Source organism: Nycticebus coucang, chromosome 11 (genome assembly GCF_027406575.1).
Source record: "Nycticebus coucang isolate mNycCou1 chromosome 11, mNycCou1.pri, whole genome shotgun sequence".
Classification (NCBI taxonomy): Eukaryota; Metazoa; Chordata; class Mammalia; order Primates; family Lorisidae; genus Nycticebus; species Nycticebus coucang.
In genome coordinates, this window is record NC_069790.1 from 55,776,985 (window position 1) to 55,801,292 (window position 24,308).

Below are 24,308 nucleotides of genomic sequence, written 5' to 3' on the forward strand. Positions count from 1 at the left end.
CCCTTACGGAGTTTACCCTATTATGGGGAGGAGAGGAATAAAGTAACAGTAAATCCAGGAATTAAAGTGTCCTCAAGACAGGTACAAAGGAGCACCTATAGGCTTCAGGAGGAGAGATTATAGCTCCTGAAGGTGGGGGTCCAGAGAGAGGACAAGAGGTTTGATAGTGGCCTGGAAGGGGCAGGGGGTTGCAGGATTTGGAGATGAAGGAGCCATCCCAGGTGGAACCTGAGCCCCGGAGAGCAAAGGGGCTAAGGTGAGGGAGTTTGGAGACTAGCAAATGGACCAATTTTAGGGGAACTTATAGTCAAAGGATGGGAACAGTAGGGTGGGAGGAAGGATAGGTTTGGGGGCTGTTAAATATATGTGTAAATTGAAAAATTGAGCTCTACTTTGCAAGGCCTAATATTTCCCCCAAAGCAAAGTATGAAGTTTTTTTTGTTTGTTTCGTTGTTGAATAAGAACCTGATAAAACTAGTTCTACTTTACAGAGATGAACCTGGAAGGATGGCCTGAAGTAGTGAAGTAGAGATATGGTGCTCTGGACATTAGGATATACTGGAGGGCTAGTGCCTGGGGCCACCCCCAGTGATTCAGTTGGTCTGGTTGGCCCTGGGCATTGGTATTTTTTATTGTAAAAACCTCCCTGATAATGTTAATGTGCAATCAGGGTTGAGAACTACTAGAAGAGAGAGTAGATGGGGGGGGGGGGGGCACTAGTTAAGGTATTGCAGTAGTTTGGAGAGGATAAGAGAGACCCAAACCCTAGAACCCCAGGGACGAGAGAGAAGTTAAGGTGATACCAGTGTCTGTGCATTCCAGTCCCCTATCTCACTGCTGTAGCTTCATCTGCCCATAAGCAGATACAAGGAGGTAACACCTTGCTGATGGGGTGGGGGGTTGAGGAAAGAGCACTTCCATGTAGGAAACGGACGTTGGCTGAATTTTACTGTGTAAATGCCCATCCTGCTGAGCAGAACACTCATGAGTTGGATGATCTTGTGTGATCTATCCAGCTCTAGGTTTCAAAGGAAAGACCACCAAAATTCACAAGTTCACTAAGTTGTCACTAATGTTTAAACCACCAGTGTTTTCTACAAGTTGAAGTTCTCCCAATTAACAATCAATTTTTTCTCTTCTTACTAATTGTAAAGTTTTATAGTTAAGGCCCTTTACGTGGTAAATGTTCTAATTACAAACTTAAGAAAGAGTAAATAAGACTTTGGAGAATGCAACCAATAGTTAGAGTTTGATGCAACTTTTCTTTACTTGGTCTGGTGGTCAGGGTGTCTTATTAGATAATCAAAGCCCCCAAGTGGATTGACGTAAGAATGTTGGGGTGGGTGGTGCGTGGCTAGATAAAGCAAATAAAAATGCAAGCTGCCCAGGTAAGTTTGAATTTCAGATAGACAATGAGTCGTTTTTTTCGTGTAGTAACCATGGAATAACTAGACTATACTTCTTTAAGTATGGAATGTGTGAAATAATTATATTATAATATCATTCGTTGTTTATCTGAAATTAAAATTAATTAGGCACCTTGTATTTTATCTGGTTACCATATGACTGAAGAATACTAGAGCCTTCCATTTACAGAGTTTATAGAGCATTCCAATGTATCACATTTCTCTTTTCAGACACTTAGAGTCTATTTCAAAAGCAGCACCTTCCTACCTTTCCAGAGAAAAGGGAAAGGACAGAGGCCTTATGTTAGATTTTTGCTGTAATCTGATGCTTGCTATTTATTCATTTTTCAGAGGTGGTACTTTGGCAATCAAGTTATTTCTCTTCTTCAAGATGCTCACTTACATTTCAACTTGATTTTCAAGTAAACAAATACTTTTTAGTATAAGTATGTCCCAGCTGGATGACTGTCATCACAACTGTCTTTTTCCTTCTGACCAAGGTTCCCAGAGGATGGCATTCCACACCCACATTTTCTGCCCCTCCCCAGCTGAGCAACGGAGGAGAAAATAGAAATACACAAATATTCCCAGGCCGTTTGTTCTCTGTTGCAAGGAACACAGCCTTGGATGAATTATGAGGTGCATCAGGGACCTAAAAGTGGGCAGGATCCTTCAAAGCAAGCATCCTAATATTCTGCTTGATCCTGACGCCTTTCTTAACATTTCTAACAAGTAGCTATACCGCCTGGAACACTCTGGAGGTGCTTTTTTTTTAAAAAACCACTGTCTTTCTTACCATGAATTGTGTGACTACTGCATGCTTCTCACTGTATCAAAAGTATAAGTTCTTTGTATTAAACCAAAATATACATTTGCTGACATTTGGAAAGAAAGCCCTTTTACTTACATGACTTCATTCAGTCTCTCTCTCTCTATATATATATCTGTGTGTGTGTGTGTGTGTGTAGATAGATATTCCTTTCTATGCCCATATATTATACATGTAAATACTGAGGTTTGACAGGTAAACTAACTAGTTTAGCAGGTAGTTAGTGCTGAGCGTGTACACTCAGCCAGATCTTCTGATTCCAAATACAGTTTCCCTATCTACTCCCTAACAGCCTCCTTGCTTCTTTGCCAGTGGAGCAAATTCTCCCCTGGTTTATATGCCTAAGCACAAACTCTTAGTTATTTAGTGCAAGCATTGCAGGGGCCCAAGGGCTGAATTCCAAAGGGCTTTTACATGTCTGTGTATAAAAGATAAAGCCCCTGTTCCTATAGAAGTCTGCACGTAGATGATAAAGCCCCATTAGTTGTTCATAAACTCAAAGGCAATGAGATATATCTCGAAGTAACTCCTGATGGTAACACCGTGTTCCTCCTTTGCACACAGGGTGTTTCCCTAACTGCTGCCCTCCATGAGGCAAGATCATAGCTAATAGCCCCCTGCCTCATTCCACTCTGGATGGGGACTGCTGTTTCCCAACTGAGAGAAATTGAGATTGATTTCATGCTAATGCCTGGTGGTTAAGAGTTCATGCTTTGCGGCTGGAATTCACCAGTAGCTCCTTTCTGTACCTGAGGTCCTGTACTAATTATGTCACTTTTACTGTGCTTCAGTACCCCGGTCAGTGGGAGGCGTACTGCCTGCTCCATGGTGGGACTGTGAGAAATCGATGAGTTCTTTAGGGTAAAGTGCTTAGAACAATACCAGCCACAGAGTAAGGTCAATAGCAGTTATTGGTGGTGACAGTGATGCTCAAGCAAGGTCTCCCAAACTTTTGTGCCATAAATCCCCTGACAGTCTGGCGAAGCCTTGATTCCTTCTCAGCATCTTGTTTCTATTTGTAAAATTGTTTATTAAATATTTTTAATGATTATGGGTATATAATAGTTGTATGTCTTTATAGGGTACATGTGATTTTTTTGATACAGGCATGCAATGTGAATTCATCAAATCAGGGTGATTGGGATATTATTGCCTCAAGCATTTCTCATTTCTCTGTGTTAGGAATATTCCAATTCCACTCTTTCAGTTATTTTAAAATATACTCTAACTTCTTGTTGACTGTAGTCAACTTTGTTGTGCTATCAAATATTGTCCATTCTGTGTAACTATATATTTTTGCACCTGTTAATCATCCTCACTTTATCCCCCCTTTCTGCTACCCTTCCCTGCCTCATGCAATCATCTCTGTCTCCATGAGATCAATGATTTTTAATATTTAGCTCCTACATATGAATGAGAACACACGAGATTTGTCTTTCTGTGCTTGGCTTATTTCACTTAATATAATGTTCTCCAGTTCCATCCATGGGGTTGCAAATGGCAGCTTTCATTCTTTTTCTGGTTATATAATATTCCATTGTGTGAACTACAATTTCTTTATCCATTCAATCCCTGATGGACTCTTAGGTTGATTCCAAACCTTGGCTATTGTGAATAGTACTGCAATAAATATGGGAATGCAGATATCTTTTTGATATGCTTATTTCCTCTCCTTTGGATATATACCCAGCACTAGGATTGCTGGTCTGTTAGGAACTTCTAATCTTAGGTTTTGGAGGAACTGCCATATGTTCTCCATACTGGTTGCACTAATTTACATTCCTACTAGCAGTGTGTGAGAGTTCCCCTTTCTCCGCATCCTCACAGCATATGTTATTGCCTGTCTTTTTGATGAAAGCCATTTTAACTAGGATGAAGTGATACCTCATTGTAGTTTTGATTTGCATTTCTCTGATGAATAATGATGTTGATCATTTTTTCATGTACCTGTCAGCCATTTGTACGTCTTCTTTTGAGAAAAGTCTATTCAGATCCTTTCTCTATTTTTTAACTGTATTAAAAAATAAGAGATTTTCGGGCGGTGCCTGTGGCTGAAAGGAGTAGGGCGCCAGCACCATATGCCGGAGGTGGCAGGTTCAAACCCAGCCCTGGCCAAAAAAAAAAAATAACTGCAAAAAATAAAGAGATTTTCCTCCTTTTATCACTCATTTGTATTTATATCATTTATGTTATACTTTTTTTGCATGAATGCTTTCAGGCTAATTGATCTGCCAATCCAATTATAAAGGTTTATATAGCATCCTCTCATAGATTTCCCAAAGTTTTAAAATCTGATATCAGTTAGGAATGCTTTCAGCTGCAAGTAACATTTATCAAATTAATGGTAGTTTATTTAAATAGGGATTTATTTTTCTTACATGATGAAAATTCAGTAGGGGAGACAATTTAGAACTTGTTCATTGAATCAGCGGCCACATCAAGGAACTGGATTCTTCCTGTATTTTTATTCTTTTATCCTTCACTATTGATTGTACAGCCTCATTCTCGTCAAAGGTGCAGACTGGCTGCTGCAGTTTCATGCATTGCATGTGCGAGTGAATCATGAAGGAGAGAGAATGAATGGTGCCAGCTAGCTCTCTTCTTGTGTATACCTTTTTTATCAGGAACACAATTATCTTTCCCCAATAACTGGGTCATGTGATTACACCTCAATGCAGACGAGGCTGAGAAAGCAAATATTTGCCTTGCTCATACCTCTGCAATGGTAGCAGCAAGTAAGAAAAGGGGTGAGAATGTGCCCGCCACTGAGAATATAGAAGTCTGCTAATGAGCATGGAACTGATACTTACGCCAGGGAAGTAGTCTAGCAGTTCTAGAATTTGGAAGTCTTGATGAGCATGAAGGATTGAAGCAAATTCCTCTTTTTCTTTTTTCATAAAGTAAAGCTAGGAAAAATTTTTTTGAATAAGTAGAAGCCATGCACAGCCCTTATGTAACTCTTCAGTTTTAATAGCAGGTAGCCTTCATATGTAAAAGATGATATTACACAACTAAACTAGTTGATGAAGACTGTCCTGTTTAGCAAAATGTAACCATTAATCATTTATGCAAAACTAAGTTGACTCTGAAACAAATATTCCATGCATCAAACTGTTCAAACACGTCTGAATGTGTTATTTTGAATAGATTTGAGATTTTACTGAATCCGTACTATTTATCTTTGAAAAAGATAGATGGTAATCACCAGTATCCCTATCTTGGTGTAGTCAAATAGGCCTAATAGTAAATTCTATAAAATTGACACCCAAACCAATGCTACAGAAACTTGCTGTAGAAACTGTAGCTATGACCTATTGCTTTGTGTCTGTATACATTTCTAGAGTTGTCTTAGAGGTGGTCTTCTAGGTTCATCCTTATTTTGTGCAGAGACCTACAGTGATTAACTGAACTGCTAAGACAAGAATGCAAATCTCTTCACTTTGTTTTGAGAGAGTACAAAGTGGATGAGAGCAAAAGCTGCTACGGGGTCCTACCTAGTTCCAGCAGGTCTTTGCTAAGTTGAACCTTGGGAAAATCTCTTTGCTGTTGCCTCTCCACATCAAGTTTCCTCGTCTTTAAAATAAGGATAATGGTCACTTATTTATGTTTTTTTTTTTTAAAGAATTAAATGAATTTATACGGCTAACTCACTTAGAACAGTGATAAATTATAGCTATTTTTATCCTTTATTTCCTTCGTCTACCCATGATTATCATCAGCGTTGTCCTCACCATCTTTATTTCTGCTATTACTGTATTAAGCCTTATCAACTTTGTTTTTACCTTTTAAGTTACTCTTAGGGAATATAGGAGTGAGATTTAGTAAAAGTATTTTTAGTGCTTTATTTTTATAATTTTATTATTTTATGTACTTAATGCACCTTATATTTTATTACATTAAATTTTTTTCTTACTTTTTTTTTTTCTTTTTTTTGTGATGGGGTTTCGCTCTATTGCCCATGCAGTGGCCTGATCCTAGCTTATTGCCATCTCAAACCCTTGGGCTCAAGCGATGCTCCTGCCCTAGCCTCCTGAGTATCTGGTAATACAGGTGTGTGCCACCATGCCCACATAAATGTTTCTTTTATTTATTTATTTGGTAGAGATGGGGTCTTGCTATGTTGCTGAGGATAGTTTTATTACATTTATATATTTCTTTATTATTAATTTATTTATGCTTTTGCTCTACAGCTATATTGTTCTAAGAAATTTGATACTGTTTGAGTTATGTGATTTCAAATACATACAGATTAACACTTTAATCAGAAACTTTACTTATGACGTAATTTCCAAAATATATACTCAGCACACCACGTGTCAGGAGTTCTGTGTTGTCCAGGCGTAGACTGGCTTCCATTTTGCTGAGGAGGGAGCCTTCCCCGTATTCTAGAAGGCTTCCTCAGCATCTGGATGTCAGAAGCAGTCAGAGATAGAAATAGGAAGGGACACAAGGCAGATTTTGCCTCCCAATGTGTGGAATATAGGAATCACTTTGAAACAGTAAAAGTTCTCTGCAAGCGCTACTGTTAATAATATTTATGGCTCCACAGAACAGAGAAGTGAGAAAATGGGAGAGGAGAGGGAAAGCCAATGGTGTGTGGCTTTCAAAACCACAGATCCCATACAGTTTGGCCCAGACGGCTTTGTGGCCCTCCAGGGTGGAAAGCAAGCGGAAAAGATACCTTATTAGTGTTCAGATTCTGTCATTATTTCTTCTTTCAGTTTTCTTGAAACGACAAGAAAGTCGTTTTGCTAAAGTGTTGCAAAAGAAGTTGGTCCTCTCCATCCTTCCCACTTAAGTAAATATTGTCATGGGGGTGAAACCTCTTCTTACTTCTTAGTGACCATGTGTGTCTTCCCAGTGCCAGGTACTGAAAGGTGCCATCTTCTCTCAGCTTCCTTGGAATGGCTGAGTGAGGCTCGCAGTCATCTATTTCATTGTTAGGCTCTTCAGAAGGCAGACAGGGCTTTTGGTTGTGTATCTGGAAGTCTCTTCCCACAGCACCAGAGCTGTGAGGAATGTAGCCTGCTGCAGGTTATGTTTGCATAGGAACTTGCATTACACGTTTTGTCTGTTGAGTCGTAAGCTTCTCCTACAACACACGCCAATATATAGATCTTTGCAAAAAACATTAGTGTTTTTGCTTCATTTCTGGTGCTGTTTTATGCTCCTGCCCTTGTTTCCTATCTTCTCTTTCATCTGCTTTGGATTTATGTTGTTTTATGCGTTGCTGTAAGCCTCCTTAAACCCTTTCTGAAACAAGGCAGGGACTACAGGAACAAACAGATTTTGTTTTCGTTTTTAACAGAAATCGACTTCAAGCCTCCAGAGAAGTAGAATCTGCAGACCTTCCAAACTGCCACCTGATTAAAGGAATTGGTATGTATGTGAAAGTGTTTGTTCAACACATTACATTGTTTGACCACCTACAATTGTTGAATTTTCCATCAACAGTAAAAATATTGGCTTTTCTTAGAGATGGTTTATGGTATTATTACAGACAAAAAGAATTAGAAGAGTTAGAAGTTTCAAACTCTTGTTCTGCCGTAAACTTGCAGTGTGACCCGGGCAAAGTTGGCCTTTATCATTTTCACCTATAATAAGGAGTTTATAATTAGACGGAAGGTTTGTAGACTTTTAAAACATCTTGGACCACCTATTTACAATCTTCCTCTGAGAGCCACAGTGTGGAAGTAACTAGATTATCATCATGTCCCTTCTAGTTCTTTATAACAACATTCTTTTCTAGAAGTGGGAGAGACAATTTAATGTCTTTTTTTATCCTTAAGATATTAAAATCCTGGTTATATAGAAGTATCTTACTTCTCTCCTAATAAGTAACATTGTTAAACAAATGTTGAGTGTCCTTTCATACTTCTTCTGTCTACTTACAGATACTCTAGGGTGGTGCCTATGGCTCAAAGGGGTAAGGCACCGGCCCCATATAGGGTGGTGCCTATGGCTCAAAGGGGTAAGGCACCGGCCCCATATACTGGAGGTGGCGGGTTCAAACCCAGCCCTAGCCAAAAACTGCAAAAAGAACAAAAAAAAACAAAAAAAGCAAATACTCTCAGGTGTACAGTTTTTTAAAATATAAGGTCAAATTGTACATAATACTTCAAAACCAACTTTTTGCATTTAATGCAGTGTTTTGGAAATTTATTGTAGTGTACAGAGATCTTTATTTAACAGCTGCATGGTCTTTTCTGTGCAAGTTCATATAAACAGTACACGTTCAAACAAGGTAGAAAGATATGTAAATAGAAAATAAAAATCTTTCATCAAACTCTCCATCCCTCCATGTAAATAACTCTAGAGATAAAGTTTCTTTGTTGTCCGTCATGATAATTTCACTGCATATATCCTCTGAAATATATGCATATACATACATCTTTTTTCCCCCCACAAATGGCATCTTGGTATACATATTGCACAACTTGCTTTATTCCATATCAGCACATGTAGGTTTACCTCGTTCTTTTTTTGTTGTTGTTGTTGGGGATTCATTGAGGGTACAATAAACCAGGTTGCACTGATTGCATTTGTTAGGCAAAATCCCTCTTGCAAAATCATGTCTTGCCCCCAAAAGGTGTGGCACACACCAAGGCCCCACCCCCTGCCTCCTTCCCTCTCTCTGCTCTTCCTTTCTCCACCCCTCCCTACCTCGTTCTTTTTAATATTTTCCCTTTCCATGACTTATTTAACCAGTCAGTCCCCTTTTAACGTACATTGGGTTGTTGCATTTTTTTGCAACTACAGATGAATCAGTGAACATCATTGCTTTTGCATTTGTTTATGTGTAGAATACAGACTTAACTCTAGGATTGTTGTTCATTTAGGCTATACACTGTACAACCTCCAGAGTTGACCACCTCCCTACCTTGATCATCTCCTACATAAACCTAATTTTCATAGACCAGACATGCATCACATGTGTGAATCAGTACAGAAGGCCTGTTCATTATGTTGACCACTTCCGTATGTTGAATACTTTGTCACAGTCCTTTGAGTGGTCTGCTGTTTCTATGTTTAAAATTTTAATGGTTATTACAAAGTAGCTCTCAGGTTGGCAACACTAACAGACTCAATGCTTCATAGTTGCAGCCACATTCATCCCAGACTGGATTCACAAGACTCTTTAAACAAAAACAAACCAGCAGTTGTCTGAGCAACTTTTTCTACTTTCACAGTTTTTATACAAATCTGTTGCTTGCCTCTCATTCTTGAGAGGCCTGTTTGCCGTGTGTTCTTTCTCTCTTTCTCACTGCTGCTTTTATATTTTCCCCATCCTATCTCCTTGTACCTAGAATAGTTGACTTTCCTGGGGTTTCTCCTCTCTCTTTCAGTGGCCGAAACACTCCATAGGAGATTGTAACTCGGAGTCAAATAGCAGGTTGACTAGATCTGTGCTGGATAGTGCAGATGGTTCTAGAACTAAAGTTGTTCTGGAGTCCCAAGTAACTCAGTACCTTCTGGCTGCAATCAAGAAGAGCAAGCAAATGCTTGCTCACTGAGCAAATGCCAGATGGCATCTGTAAGGGATATTGGACAAGGTTGGGAGGTGGGGTTGGTGATGTCTTAGGTTACTTTTGCTACTGAGTTAATAATTGTCACATTATTAAACAGCCCTTAACCCTGGGAAGCCCACCTTCTGTGAATTCAAGTCTCAGAGTAGACAGTAGGGCACAGCCAGACACATTACAGGACAGACTGCCAAGTGTATCCCTGTTACAACTCATCGGGATAGAGCGCTCCTCAGAGAACAACAAGCCCAGCAACATTTGTATTCCGAACAGGCATCTGTCTGTGTTTGTGACCTTTGTGTTGTGATGTGTGTGAGCTGCTGTCTAGAATTGGAAAGAATGAGGAAATATGTCACCTATGGCCCCTCTTGTGAAGTGTTTAATGCCTCTGAGGCACTTCAAAAAGCAACAGAGCGGAGAGGATGAGTGATTAGAAGCACATCTGGGATATATTTTTACATCTAATTAGAATTGTGCTTCCCGCCACCCCTTTCTTTTTTTGCTTTGGCCCTGTGGTTAGCACACGCCATATGAACATTTGTTAGTGATGTATAATGGTTAATAATAACTTGTGGTTAGGTATTTCTAATAACAGTTGCGTATCCAATGGTCTTCGATTAAAAGGATTAGCGGTGTGCTAGACATACATTCTCCTATAGGCAAAAGCAACTTCTTATGGTAGACAGCAGTGGAAGAGAGGACCATTTCTTATTTCGGAAACAGTAATGGCTATGCCCCTGAGGCCAGCTAGTCCATCTTAGAGGTGAGATCCCCTTCCTCTCTGCCCTCTACCCTCAGACACACGTACATGCTATAGTGCTTCATTCATCATCACTGGAAATGAACTATTTGCAACTCATAGGTGCTTTGTACATATTATATAATGTCTTGTCTTTTTGTTTTAATAAATCAGTTTTTGACTACATATCCTATAGGATATGTGCCTTCTGTCGGGCACACAGTATTGTAAATAGTGAAAGTAAGTTTGGCATTTATTCCGTATCTTTATTCCTTCTCCACTTTACAGACAGAAACTAAGCATGTATATACACAAAATTTAGCAAAACATCAACATACACATGATAAAAATTGTAATGGGAAGAGCTAGTTATAGGCACAAAAAGATGTAAAGGACATTGAAAACCAAGAAGAGGGGAAGGTGCAAGGGAAGTGAAGGATCAATTTTACCTGTGGGCACAGTGAACACTGTTCTGGTGATGGGCGCACTAAAAGCCCTGACGTAAGCTTTACACAAGGTACGCATGTAAACAAAAATATTTGTACAGCCTTAATATTTTGAAATTAACCAGAAAAGCTAGTTAACATGATGTGAGGCCTTTTTGTTAAAAAAAAAAAAAAAAAAAATCTTACTTTTAAAGCATCTAGCCTTCAGAGTCTGGACTAACCCAAATTTTGAACAGACTATCTGTCTTGAGTTAGTTAACAGTTAACTAACTCAATGTTTATCCACTTGGCAGTTAAGACCTTTATAATAACTCCTGCTTGAGAGGTTGAAAAACAAAAGCATTAAAGTTTGCAGCCTTTGTCATCAAGTACTTTACGGTCTGACTATGGGGAGAAAAAGGGAAAATGAAACAAAACCAAAAACCAATGTGCACAGTCTTTCTTTTAAGGACCCGAGTCTCACGTTAAGTAACCTTTGCAAATTCTCTTTCCCAAATAGTATCTTTTCCAGGATGATTAATATACCTGACTAGCGAACTAAAAAAGTGGAAGATAATGTGCTACCTTACATATTGGATACTCCGCTGGGCATGGCACAGGTTGATTTGCTGTTATAAAGTTATAGTAGCTTAGAGAAGAGAAAAGTTTATTTTTATTTTTCTCTTATGTGTCAGTCATAAGGTAAGCTGGTGGCCTAGGGTGACTAGATGACTGTGCCCCAAGTGGTCATTTAGGGATGAAGGCTAATGAAGGAACGCAACTGCCTTCAACATCTTTGTCCAAGACTAGGACTCTGGTTGTTGCTATTTCGCAGCAGGAAGAAGTAGAAAGAAATTTACATGGATATTATCTTTATTTTGTTTTACCCAGTAATTGTATACATCTTGCGTCCTTACATCCTATTGACCCGAACTTAGTTACGTGGCCACATCTATCAGCAAGAAGAGTGGGAGATACCTGTAGCTATGTTGCCACATGCCTGTCGGTAAAAAGGAAGAAGGAGAGTATGGATACTAGTGAAGGCTTGGTGATCTCTGACACAGACAATGGATAAAGTAATAAGCGATCACAATTCGATGTGCTAAGCTAGAAGACTTTCTAAAGAAAAGGTCTTGAAAGAGGTTTAAAGAATTAGCGTAAGATATGAATTAGTCAAGATCTTGGTGAGAGGCATGGAAGCAAAACTTTTTTGGGAAAAGCCGACATAATGGAACCGAGCTTACAAAGCGAGTGTCTTTAGAGAGGAACCAGGGATGGTTCTGACAGAGGAAATTCATTAAAAGCTAGCTCGAGTATTTCCTATGTGCTTTCAAATCGACCAAAGGAGTTGAGCCCCAGCCTCCTAGTTTGTGACCTTCAGCAATTTGCTTAACCTTTCAAAGGCTTCATAGTCTCAACTCTAAAATAAAGGATAATAATATTGTTTCTGTGCCTATAGCTCAGCGGCTAGAGCGCCAGCCACATACACTGGAGCTGGTGGGTTCAAACCACCTGGGGCCTGCCAAACAACAATGACAACTGCAACAACAACAACAAAAAAAACCGGGTGTTGTGGCAGGCGCCTGTAGTCCCAGCTATTCAGAAGGCTGAGGCAAGAGAATCACTTAAGCCCAAGAGTTTGAGGTTGCTGTGAACTGTGATGCTACGGCACTCTACTGAGGGCAACATAATAAGACTCTGTCTCAAAAAAAAAAAAAAAGATATCTGACTGAAAGTGGCTGAAACAATAAACATGTTAAAAAAAATAATTTTCTTAGTATTGTGAACTTATATGAGATATTGTGTAAAGGTATTTATTATACACAATACACCAAGAGCCTAGTACTTGTAAGTGTTTAATGTATGTTAGCAGCTATTATTACTGTTATTACTGAATTAGAGGAGAAAAAATTTCTGCAGCATTGGCTGATCTTGCAATAATCATACCAAAGAGGAGATATAAGATGGTAAAAGCCTGTTGCAATGGAGATGGAGGAATAACTTTAGAAAATATTCTAAATAAAGGTACAAGTAACACTCATTTTTTTTTCCAGTGGAATTAGGCATTGGAATTAAACAGAAAGAAGTTATAATGTGTTGAAATAAAGGTATCTTTTAAAAAGATTTTTCTTTTCTTGATTATTAAAATAATATTATGTGCAGAAAATTTTAAAGAAAAGTCTAAAGAAAATGAAAATCACTTGAAGTCATAGCACTCCAAGAATCATTGTTGATTTTTTCTATATATCCCTTTTTTCTATATGTGTGAGCATGTATACATTGAAATTAAATTCTCTTAAATAATTATTGAGGAAAACCAAATTTTAACTAATTCAGTTTCTACTAAATGGGTCCAGAAAGCACAAGTTGGAGTAGAATTCCCTGTGTGTGTGTGTGTGTTCACATGCGTATTTCTATGTGTGTGCATGTGAATGTGGGGTAGAAGTCCCCTGATTTCTGCTCGTTCCCAATGTAGAACCATCGTGGGACTAAAGTCTAGTGGTTCTCAACTTTCTTAGTGGGGGGACTCACAGACCCTTTTTTTTTTTTTTTTTTTTTTTTTTGTAGAGACAGAGTCTCACTTTATGGCCCTTGGTAGAGTGCCGTGGCATCACACAGCTCACAGCAACCTCCAGCTCCTGGGCTTAAGCGATTCTCTTGCCTCAGCCTCCCAAGTAGCTGGGACTACAGGCGCCCGCCACAACACCCGGCTATTTTTTTGTTGCAGTTTGGCCGGGGCTGGGTTTGAACCCACCACCTTCGGCATATGGGGCCGGCGCCCTACTCACTGAGCCACAGGCGCTGCCCCACAGACCCTTTTTTGAATCAGTGGAAAGTCAAGGATGCTTTTCACAAAAAAAGTCATCATCTGTACATACATGAGACATTGTGCATTGCGTAGAATGTCAGAAAGGTCATAGATTCTTTGAAGCCCATTGGTGGCTCTTTAGGGACCTTCAGAGTCCAGGTTGAGAACATCTCCAATAAAACACACTGCAGCTTAAATTGCACATACACTTTACGGACACCCTGTATATCTTCTTCCTAAAGCCAGGCAAATGGGTCATCCTTACAGATTGAAGCTCTTGGCATTTTTATTTTGTTTTATTTTCTCACTATGATAGAGCAAGCAAAACTGGAGTCAACTGGCTAAATGCAAACTCATGAATCAAAACCAAAATAGCTGCATACACAGATGTCACTTGGCTTTGACAACCTAGAAATAATCTTGGAAAAATCCTTTGGTGAGGTCTTAAAGGGGAAGATTGGATTTTTTTGGACTCAAAGAATGTGTCATGATTTGGCTTAATCTAAGCCATTTTTATTCCTCTTTTCTTGTGTTTGGGTCTATTATCTGTCTGCGCAATTTATACAGTGAGACCACTGGCAAGGTCTTATATCTAATTATTTGCTGTGCTGTGTGGAGTGTACCGCAGACAATCAATAAACAATCAATAGTAATTGTAGCAGGCCTCGCAGATGGGAGTTAGAACCTTCAACTTGGCTTAGGCGCATAGTATTTTTCATTAATTTTCTTTTGCTAGTTTTTTTTCTGTAATTTAAAGCCTAAATTTAAAGGTTAAATGGAAAGCTTTCATTGCTTATGAGAACAAGGAGGCACCATTTTTTAAAGAGGGACTAGGCAATCCCAGGTGTTTTATCTCCATTAATGAGAGAAATGTCTGCTTCAGATTGAGTGAGCAGAGAAGAGGACAAGGATATTTGCATGGTAAAATGACTATGAGCCCTTCCTGCTCAAAGTAATATTCCCCTGATGTCAATTACTTTTATACAGACATCTGGATGTTTATCGTAAGAGTCTACGGATGTCAACTTTTTCTGTATTGTAGCTGGAAATGTGGTGATAACTTGACTTTGATTTGAGTAAACATAAAATATCTAATATTTAAAGTCAAAAGTTCACTTCAGGAAGGGGTTTAAACTGACATTTATTAAAAAGAATGGTTCCTTGCAAAAAAAAAGTTGGAACCATCCCTAAAGATACAGACACTCTGGTAAAGTAAACAAAGTCCCAGTTATGCTCCATCTAACAAATAACAGAATTTCAGCATGACATTTCTCTGTTCCTTGAACTTACAGAAGCTGGCTCTGAAGATATTGACATACTTCCCAATGGTCTGGCTTTCTTCAGTGTGGTGAGTGTCTTCCTTCCCCAGACCCAGACGAGGAGTAGAAGGGAATTTGATAAGGCCTGTGAAACAGTAATTGGCTTTTAACATTCCTCACTTTCCAAAATATGTACTGGAAAAAAAGGGTAGGCCAAAGAGGATTTTGGAAAACCCGTCTTCAGGCTTTTCTCAATGTAGAGATGAAGGCTCTCTGCCAGTTCATATACAGGAAGTCCCCGAGTTACAAACATCCTACTTATATACAACATGCACTTAAGAATGGAGGCTGTTACAGTAAGTCCCCAAGTTACAAACCTCCAACTCACGCATAACTTGCACTTACAAATGGGGGCTATTACATGTCATAGGGAAATGTACCTCTTCCAACTCACATACAAATTCAACTTAAGAACGAACCTACAGAACCTATCTCATTTGTAAGGAGGGACTGTCTGCATCGCTTTTTATTTCCCTAATGCATTGCCATAAAATATTCCATTGCCATCTGTGTTTTATTTTTATTTATTTATTTTTTTGAGACAGTCTTACTCTATCACCCTCGGTAGAGTGCCATAGTGTCACAGCAACCTCCAACTCCTGAACTCCTGGGCTTGGGTGATTCTCTTGCCTAAGCCTCCTGAGTAGCTGGAACTACAGGTGCCCACCACAACGCCCAGCTCTTTTTTGTTGCAGTCTGGCCGGGTCCAGGTTTAAACCCGCCACCTTCAGTATATGGGGCCAGCGCCCTACCCACTGAGCCACAGCTGCCACCCCACCATCTGTATTTTAAAAGTGTGTTATTAAAAAAGATATTTGAAGCAGTATTATGGACATTCGATATGACCATTATACTACTTTAAATACAGCATCTACCCTTCTTTCCAGTTTACATTCAATTTTAAGCAAATACTCTTGCCATTATTATTTATTTTTGAACAATATACTAACTTTGCCAAACCAAGGCCGATGCTTTTTCTTGTTTGTCTTTTGCCCCCTGAATAGCTTGTCACAAGTGGAAAGTCAGCAACTGAGTTTATCTATACCCTTCACTTTGCCTTAATTCTTACTATAGAAAAAGCAATATTCTTTCTGGGCATACAATAGAAATGCTTTAAAATTGATTAGCTTGTGTGATGCTGGCTTGCTCCAGTATCCATTCTGATTGGATATCCAGATCAGCGGGCAGATGAGGAGGTTCTTAACCACCTACCTCTCTGGCTTGGGGAGAGGTAAGTGTCCTTGGCATCTTCCTGGCTCCAGTTTTTCTTTAGGAACAAGTATCCAGCTCTAAATGCTGCCTGTATTTGTTCTCTTCCCTTTCAGCATCCATTATTTTCAAATTCTGAGACTCAGGAGGAATGTGAAAAACTTGGAGATACTTTAGAATAGAGTCTCCACACTAATAAAGTAGTTGTCAGACTTATATAAGAGAAAAATGGAAGAACTCAGCTTGGAAGGGAATGAGGATTAGAACTCATCAGGGTTCTGATAGTTTTTACTTGAAGAACTGTGAGCAGCTGGTGATTGCTACGGAGGGAAAAAAGAAATACTATGCACTTTAGCAGAAAAGCCAATATTTATATTTAATGTAAAAAATAAAGTTTTAAAAGAAAAGTTTCATATAATTGCCTACATAGAATGAATAAAGTGATATTTACAACAGGGATCTGGGTTTATTTAGTAGAAGCCTATGCTTTCATATGTGTCTATAGAGTTAGGGAAAAACATGGAACTACTGATTGGAATCATTCATAAGTAGAGATGCAAAAATTCTGAATAAAGTAGAAGGCAATCACATCGGGTTTTCTTTGGTTTGTTTTTTGCAAGCGTGTGTGATCTAGAAATCATCTATACTCAGGATTTCTTGATGACCCCCATAGGAATGAACCAGAAGTAGGGGAGATGAGCTCTCCAGGCACATCAATCTGTAGTATTTTAGCAGAGGGGCATATTACAGTTGCAAAGATCTACAGTGTCAGTAGAATTTATTTATTTATTTATTTTTTTTGCTTTTTCCTGTTAACCTTCTTTAGTTATTCAACCTTTTTTCCTTTATTTTTTATTTTTTAATTTTTTGCAAATTTAGAAACATTCCCACTTTACCACTGATTTTCACTTACTCATGATTATCTCTAACATTTTCCAGAGTGTGCTCCCTTCTGATTGAAGAGCCCGTACATCTTGGGGGTTGTTTATTCATCACAGCATTCTGGCTCATCTAAGTCCCTTTATTCCATAGTTATGGGTTTGGGGGTCATGTCAAAACTGACATAACACCTGATGAGCAATTGGATGACATAGAATAAAATATTTAAAAAATTAAACAATGTGAATTTAATGCTATTAAAGGATTCACTTGAAAATAGTGAAAATCGTGGCTTTTATGTGTGTTTTACTGCCATTAAAAAGAGAAAAAAAAAAAAGATTTAAATAGTAGGAGCTGTTAAAATAACCATGGACAGTGATCAGCATCTGATAGAGCTTCCTGTGCACATGAACCTTGTTACTGTTTTGGGACACTGATAAAGCATGGAGGTTAGTAACAACTCAAGTAGCAGTCCCATGTAGCAAGAACACATTTCCAGTTCGTTCTGCTTTCTGGGTCTACCAACCATGAAATTGTGCAATTGTAGATAGATTTTTTTGAAATTGGAGATTTCCCATTAGGTCTAATTTTGTGTCCTTACAGTTGCATAAAATATGACTACATCGTATTAGTGAACTAACTAAAGTAGTGCAAGTAAAATTTATTATCACCCAGAAGACTTTCCTTCAAGAATGTGAGGATGAATCAGCACTTTGTAGATGGATGGATAGATAATTTACTACTTAACTGATTTAAAAGAAAAGACCTGGATCATCTCAGTGCATGCCGAAAAGCATTTAGCAAAATCCAATACTCATTCCCAATTAAAAGCTCCAAGCAAATTAGAATGAAAAGGAAAATTCCCAGAAACTTAGAGCAAATATCTTTTTTTTTTTTTTTTTTTTTTTTGCGACAGAGCCTCTAGTTGTCGCTCTGGGTAGGGTGTTGTAGCATCACAGCTCACAGCAACTTCCAGCTCCTGGGCTTAAGCAAGTCTCTTGCCTCAGCCTCCCAAGTAGCTGGGACTACAGGTGCCCAACACAACGGCCGGCTGTTTTTTGGTTGTAGTTGTCATTGTTGTTTGGTAGGCCCAGGCTGGATTCGAACCCGCCAGCTCTGGTGTATGTGGCTGGCGCCTTAGCCACTTGAGCTACAGGCGCCAAGCTGCAAATATCATTCTTAACGGCAAAACATTAGCTGAATTCCCATTAATGTTTAGAACAGGAAGAAAATGCCCAACACCATCACAACTGTTAGTAATCTATGAGAATTCTTAATAACCCAAGAAAACAAGGAAAAGAAATGTAAGATAGGAAAGAGAGGATAGTGGTGCCATTATTTTCAGATAATATGATTCCCTGTTTTTCAGACAAGCCAAGAGATTCACTATGAGAAAGAGATAAGAAGAGAGTTCAGAGAAATGTCTGGATTCAAAACGAACATATAAAACTCAATTTTATATCCCCCCCCCACATACTTAGGAATAAAACAAAAAATGTAATAATAGTAATGTTCCATTCAGAACAATTTAATCTCTCATATATACATAATCTTATTTATCAAGCAGGAGTAATTTAAAAAGTGGTATCCTGGCACAGAAATAGGCATGAGATGTCAGAAGAGCAAAACAGAGTCCCCACGTGGACCAGTGTGTAAATGGGAGTCTAGTACATGATGAAGGTGACATTTTGAGTGTCAGTGGGGAAAGGCTGCATATATGCCAGGCACTGTTCCCTGGAACTGGGATCTAGCAGTGACCAAATGAGACCAAGTCTCTCCTTGTGTTTTAATGGAGCTTGTGCATATGTGTCAGGTGATGACAGTGCTTTATAAAAACATAACACGAGGTGGGGCAGTGGGACATGACAGCTGTGGGGAGGATGCATCATGCTGAGATTTTAGAGAGGGTGCAGATGAGGCCTCTCTGATAAGTGACACTTGCCCAGAGATCAGGTGGAAGGGAAGTCATGAGTCTTATAGATTTGATTGGAGGAGACTTACAGGCAAAAAGAAGAGCAACACAAAAGCCTTCGGAGGAGCTGTACAGCTGTGCTCTGGGAGTAACTGAGCTCTTCGGGAGCCTGTCTGCTCATGCCCTCCACTCCCTAAATATGTCGTATTTATTAAGGCATAAATACGTATATATGTCCAACAGCAGGAAGGGCCGGGGGAGAGGACAGGATGGCCCGAGGCAAGGGTATTTTGGTCAGAGATGGCCTCATTGAGAGGGTGACATTTTGTACATATATAAAGACATTGAGGAAAGGGACTTTAGATGCTGGGGGTTGGGCTGGGGGGAATATTCCCAGGCAGAGGGAACAGCGTTTAAAAGCTCTGAGGCAGAAATCAAAAATGTGCTTGGTTGGTTGAAGAACATCAAGGAGGAAGAGCATTGTAGGAGATGAAGTAAGTGAGATAGGTGTCTGAGGTGGGACAGAGCAGCAGTGCTGATCACACAGGGTCTTCAGGCCATGGCAAGGATTTTCTCTCTCTCTCTCTTTTTTTTTTTTTTTTTGTTTGAGACAGAGTCTCACTTTGTTGCCCTCTGTAGAGTACAATGGCATCATAGCTCACAGCAACCTCAAACTCTTAGGCTCAAGCGATCCCCTGGCCTCAGCCTCCCAAGTAGCTAGGATTACAGAATTTTGGTCTTTAATTGGAGGATGGTGGGAAGCCATTAGTGAGTTGTGGTCAGAAGTGTGACATGGTCTGACAAGGACTGGATGCTGAAGTGCCAGTGAACAGTAGGGAGTTAAGGATGGAGGCAGAAAGACCAGTTAAGGGTCATGATGGGGATTTGGACCTGGGCAGCCAAAGGGAGGAACAGAGAACTGCTCATGTCCTCATGAAAGGATATATTTTCAAGGTGAAGCCAACAGGATTTGCTGATGGACTGGAAATGAAGTGTGAGGCCTGTGTCTGCTGACCAAGACTTCTAGCATTGTAGAAGCAGCGTGCAGGCCCAAGCCTGAGAGCTCCCAGCCAGACTGTAAACATTCACTTGTCTCCACCCTCAACTCTGCCCGGAATCCCCCAGTCCGCCAGCCTTCTGGTTACCCTCTGAAGAGAATAGATCTCTGATCTTGTGTCTCAATTCATCAAAATCATCTATTGATCAGCTTTTAGCTTTCTAGCTCTCGATTAATGTTTTTTCTATTATCTCCTTTCTGGGCTTGTGAATGTATGAGAGAGAGTGTGCAGGCTGGAGGCTTTATGCCACCACCTTTAACCACAGTGGCTATCATTCATGTGTAGCTCCCACTTTAGTCTATAACAATACTTAAGCCTTTGTATTTAACTTTTTTCACTGTTTTGGAAAGGGTCTAAAATTTCCAGGACTCCACAGTTTTGCACCAGATAAGCCTGGGGGAATACTAATGATGGATCTAAAAGAAGAAAAGCTGAGGGCACTGGAATTAAGAATCAGCCGTGGGTTTAATTTGGCTACATTTAATCCACATGGCATCAGCACTTTCATAGACAATGGTAAGAACCAACGAGCTACCAATGTTTAGAAACATATAGTGGTTTACAAACGACTGTAGAAGATGTATTTAGATCATATTTATAGGAAGAGAACAATTAATTTATGACATATTTCTATATGCTTCTACAAACATTTGCTTCTTCAGCTAGCAATAAGCTATGTTACATTTTGAAATTTCTAACCATCGACACCTGAAAGAATGTTTAGATTTCATAACCTTTTCACATACCTGTGATCATTGTATGTGAAAAGGCTGTATTTCTGAATTAAACTGTAAGCAGATTATATGTGAATTCTGTATGTGCAGCAGGAAACTCTCTCTTAAAGGTCAAGGGACCAGTGATCAGAAATAACACCGGACAGTGACGGGAAAGCCAGGGAAGAAGAATGATCTGTTAGGTCTCTACCAGCTGTACATTCAACCTTTCCTTGCCCGTGGTATTTAAATGTCAGTGTCTGCCCAGAGGTCCTGTGGTTATGTCTTGTAAATGAACTCTGTCCTTTCATTTCTTTAGACGACACAGTTTATCTCTTTGTTGTAAACCACCCAGAATTCAAGAATACAGTGGAAATTTTTAAATTCGAAGAAGAAGAAAATTCTCTGTTGCATCTGAAAACAATCAGACATGAGCTTCTTCCAAGGTACTTCTTTATTTTGTTCATTCTCTAATGTAGCTGTAGCATTGTCAGATGTTTCCTGTGGTCAGTGGTCCTTTCACTTTTTATAAAAACTTATATATGCTCTGTGTGTGTGTGTGTGTGTGTACTGTGTATATTTATAAACCAATAGATAAGAGCTAATCTATATACTACATAAGATATAGTTTATATCTACCTATATGAAAGGGCTGTCCAGAAAGTGTCCAGCCATGTATGTCTCTGTTTTTCACATTACATGGCTGGACAGCTCTCATATACATCCCTTATAAATTAGGGAATGCATGGCATGGGCAAGTTGATATCATTCATTATAATAATCAGTGCTGGATGAGGACTCCCTGGAGAAATGGGGAAGTACCCAACTGCACACTGATCCTCTCCAGCCCTGTCTTGAGAGTAGATGACAGAGCCTACTTACTTTTTCCTGCTGTCACTCTTTATCTTAGATGACTCATTACCCAAACAATCATAATAATCATACCATTCCTTGCAAGAAAGAGTGGTCTGTTTTATATGAGGTTCGTATGCTTTCCGTGGGACTATATACAAAATGCTTTTGTCGGGTTAGTGGTGGCTGGGGTCAGTGGCCTCACAGAATTGAGGGCTTTCGTGTTGGAAGTGGGTCACTCCCACTTAACATAAAGCTGATTGATAATGGGGCATCCTCCCAGTCCAGCTTGCATTAGCCTATTGCTTCTTTTAGTTTAAACTTGATGAATAGTTTTAATTTCTGCTTCCCTAGTCTAGGGTATAGGCATGTAACTTCTAATCATTCTTTCCAAACGTACTTCAAAAAAAAAAAAAAAAAAGGTTGGCGCATAAATATCATTCAGGCAGCCTCTGCATGATGGAGCGTTTTCAGAAAAAGGAGACCCACCTTTCCTGTAGCGCTCTATTTTTCATTTCATAAAGAATAAAGCAGCTCTTTCTGAAATTTTTGCATAGGATAATTGGAATTTAAATTTAATAACACCCTTGCCTAACTGATTTTAAAAATGTAATTGTTTTTAGCATATAAATCTCTCCCCTGAAGCATTGTACTATGGCAGTTTCATCATCCATCTCTTTGCAAGTGTTTATTGAGTGCCTGTTCATTTTTGGCCTGTCGGCCTTGTGAGGCAGGTAGAAATTGAACAGTCGACCTTAGTTTGACTAATAACTAAGCAAGGGAACTCAGGAAAATTCAGCAACTGAGTAAATGGAAGCTAGGTAAACATTGCTGATGGCCTGACCAGCTCTCCAGATAGTCAGGCTCTCTCCAGTGCGATACCATGCACAGCTCGTCCTTACGTATAATTGTTAAACCCTACGTTTCTTGCTGTCAAAAAAATACCCTGATAGCAACAAGTTCTCTCTTCTTTCATAATAATCTACCATAATTGCTAAATGCCCTGTCTTCAAATTATCATGTACCATAGAAAATCATTTTCTGGCAAACATTTTAGTATATTGTGACTGTAGTCGTGTTATTTCAACTCACTTTTTTCTGGAAAACTTCTTACCAGAGATTTAAAGCACATGTGGTATATGCCTTAAGGGTACTTAATCTTTTTTTTAATTTAAAAATTATTACAGAGCAAGAGGGACTTTACCTAACAATTGCAATCAGTGTAACCTGGCTTATTGTACCCTCATGAATCCCCAACAATAAAAAAAAAAAAAAAAGGAAAAAAAAATAAATAAATAAATAAAAATTATTACAGGGGTACAAATATTTTTGGTTACATGGATCACTTCTGTAATGATTGAGTCATGGTTTTAAGTATGACCATCACCTAGATAGGGTTCAAGGTATCCATATGTAGGTTTTCGCCATAAAAATCCTCTCTCTCTGCCCCGATACTTAATCTTTAATATGGATACAAACTAGGCTTTTTATTTGCTCTCACCTGTTATTTTTATCTTTTAGCGTGAATGATATCACAGCTGTTGGACCAGTGCATTTCTACGCCACCAATGACCACTATTTCTCTGATCCTTCCTTAAAGTATTTGGAAACATACTTGAACTTACGGTGGTCAAACGTTGTTTACTACAGTCCAAGTGAAGTTAAAGTGGTAGCAGAAGGATTTGATACAGCAAATGGGATCAGTATTTCACCTGATAATAAGTATGACCCCTTACAGAATATCTAACTTTTCCTTAGTCATGGTGTTGGACAAAGTTTTACTTTGCTTTTTTTTTCTTTTCAATATGAAAATAGCTTCTTGAAATTTTTTACAAATTATATAACATATATAAATACATACACTGTATATAACAGTATATATTTTATAGATGTATTTATATACAATATGTATCTATTATAAATACTTTTATCATATGTGTGAATTTTGGCATATATTATTAATAAATTTAATTTTATAAATAGAAATTTTAAAGTGTAACTTATGCATACATATTAAAGTATCAGGTAGGTATATCCTTTTAAGTAAATATATCATTGTTTTTATTGGCTATATATTATTCCATTACAAAGAATAATTCTGAAATGAATTGAACCAGTGCTCTGTTTCATAGATATGTAGGTTCTATTTTTTTCTGTATAAAAATCATTTTAGGAGCACACCTTTGTTTTATACCCAAAACTTCAACTTTGGTAGATATGTAGGTTATATTTTTTTCTGTACAAAAACCTTTTTTAGGAACACACCTTTATTTTATATCAAAGACTTCATCTTTACCCACCCTTCATCTTTACCCAAAAAAAAATTGTATATATCTCATTTACCACTGAAACTTATACTTATCTAAGTGGATTTTAAAGAAAAACTTCATAAGAGTATATTATAGCATAACACAGATTTTGGATTTGTAAAGACATGGGTTCAGATCCCAGCTATGGCACTGGCAGAATGTATTATGAGCCCCTTTGCGCATCTATATAAGTGTTTCCGTAAAACAAAGCCCTGGATATAGACCTACGTGTTCAAACAGTGTGAATCCTTTAAGTGTTAACTTCAGCAGATATTGCCAAATTGTCCTCCAAAGTTATCTCACTGTTTTCATATGCACAGCCTCTA

General features: G+C 38.7%; 1 protein-coding gene across 1 annotated transcript in view; it reads left to right on the forward strand.

Annotated features, from left to right (window-relative positions):
- Positions 1–24,308, forward strand: part of PON2 (paraoxonase 2) — a 28,951-nt gene that overhangs the window by 912 nt on the left and 3,731 nt on the right. The window contains exons 2-6 of the mRNA XM_053553983.1: positions 7,544–7,614; positions 15,024–15,079; positions 20,459–20,624; positions 21,141–21,267; positions 23,195–23,395. Coding sequence (XP_053409958.1) covers positions 7,544–7,614; positions 15,024–15,079; positions 20,459–20,624; positions 21,141–21,267; positions 23,195–23,395 — 621 coding nt within the window. The remainder of the gene's footprint in view (positions 1–7,543; positions 7,615–15,023; positions 15,080–20,458; positions 20,625–21,140; positions 21,268–23,194; positions 23,396–24,308) is intronic.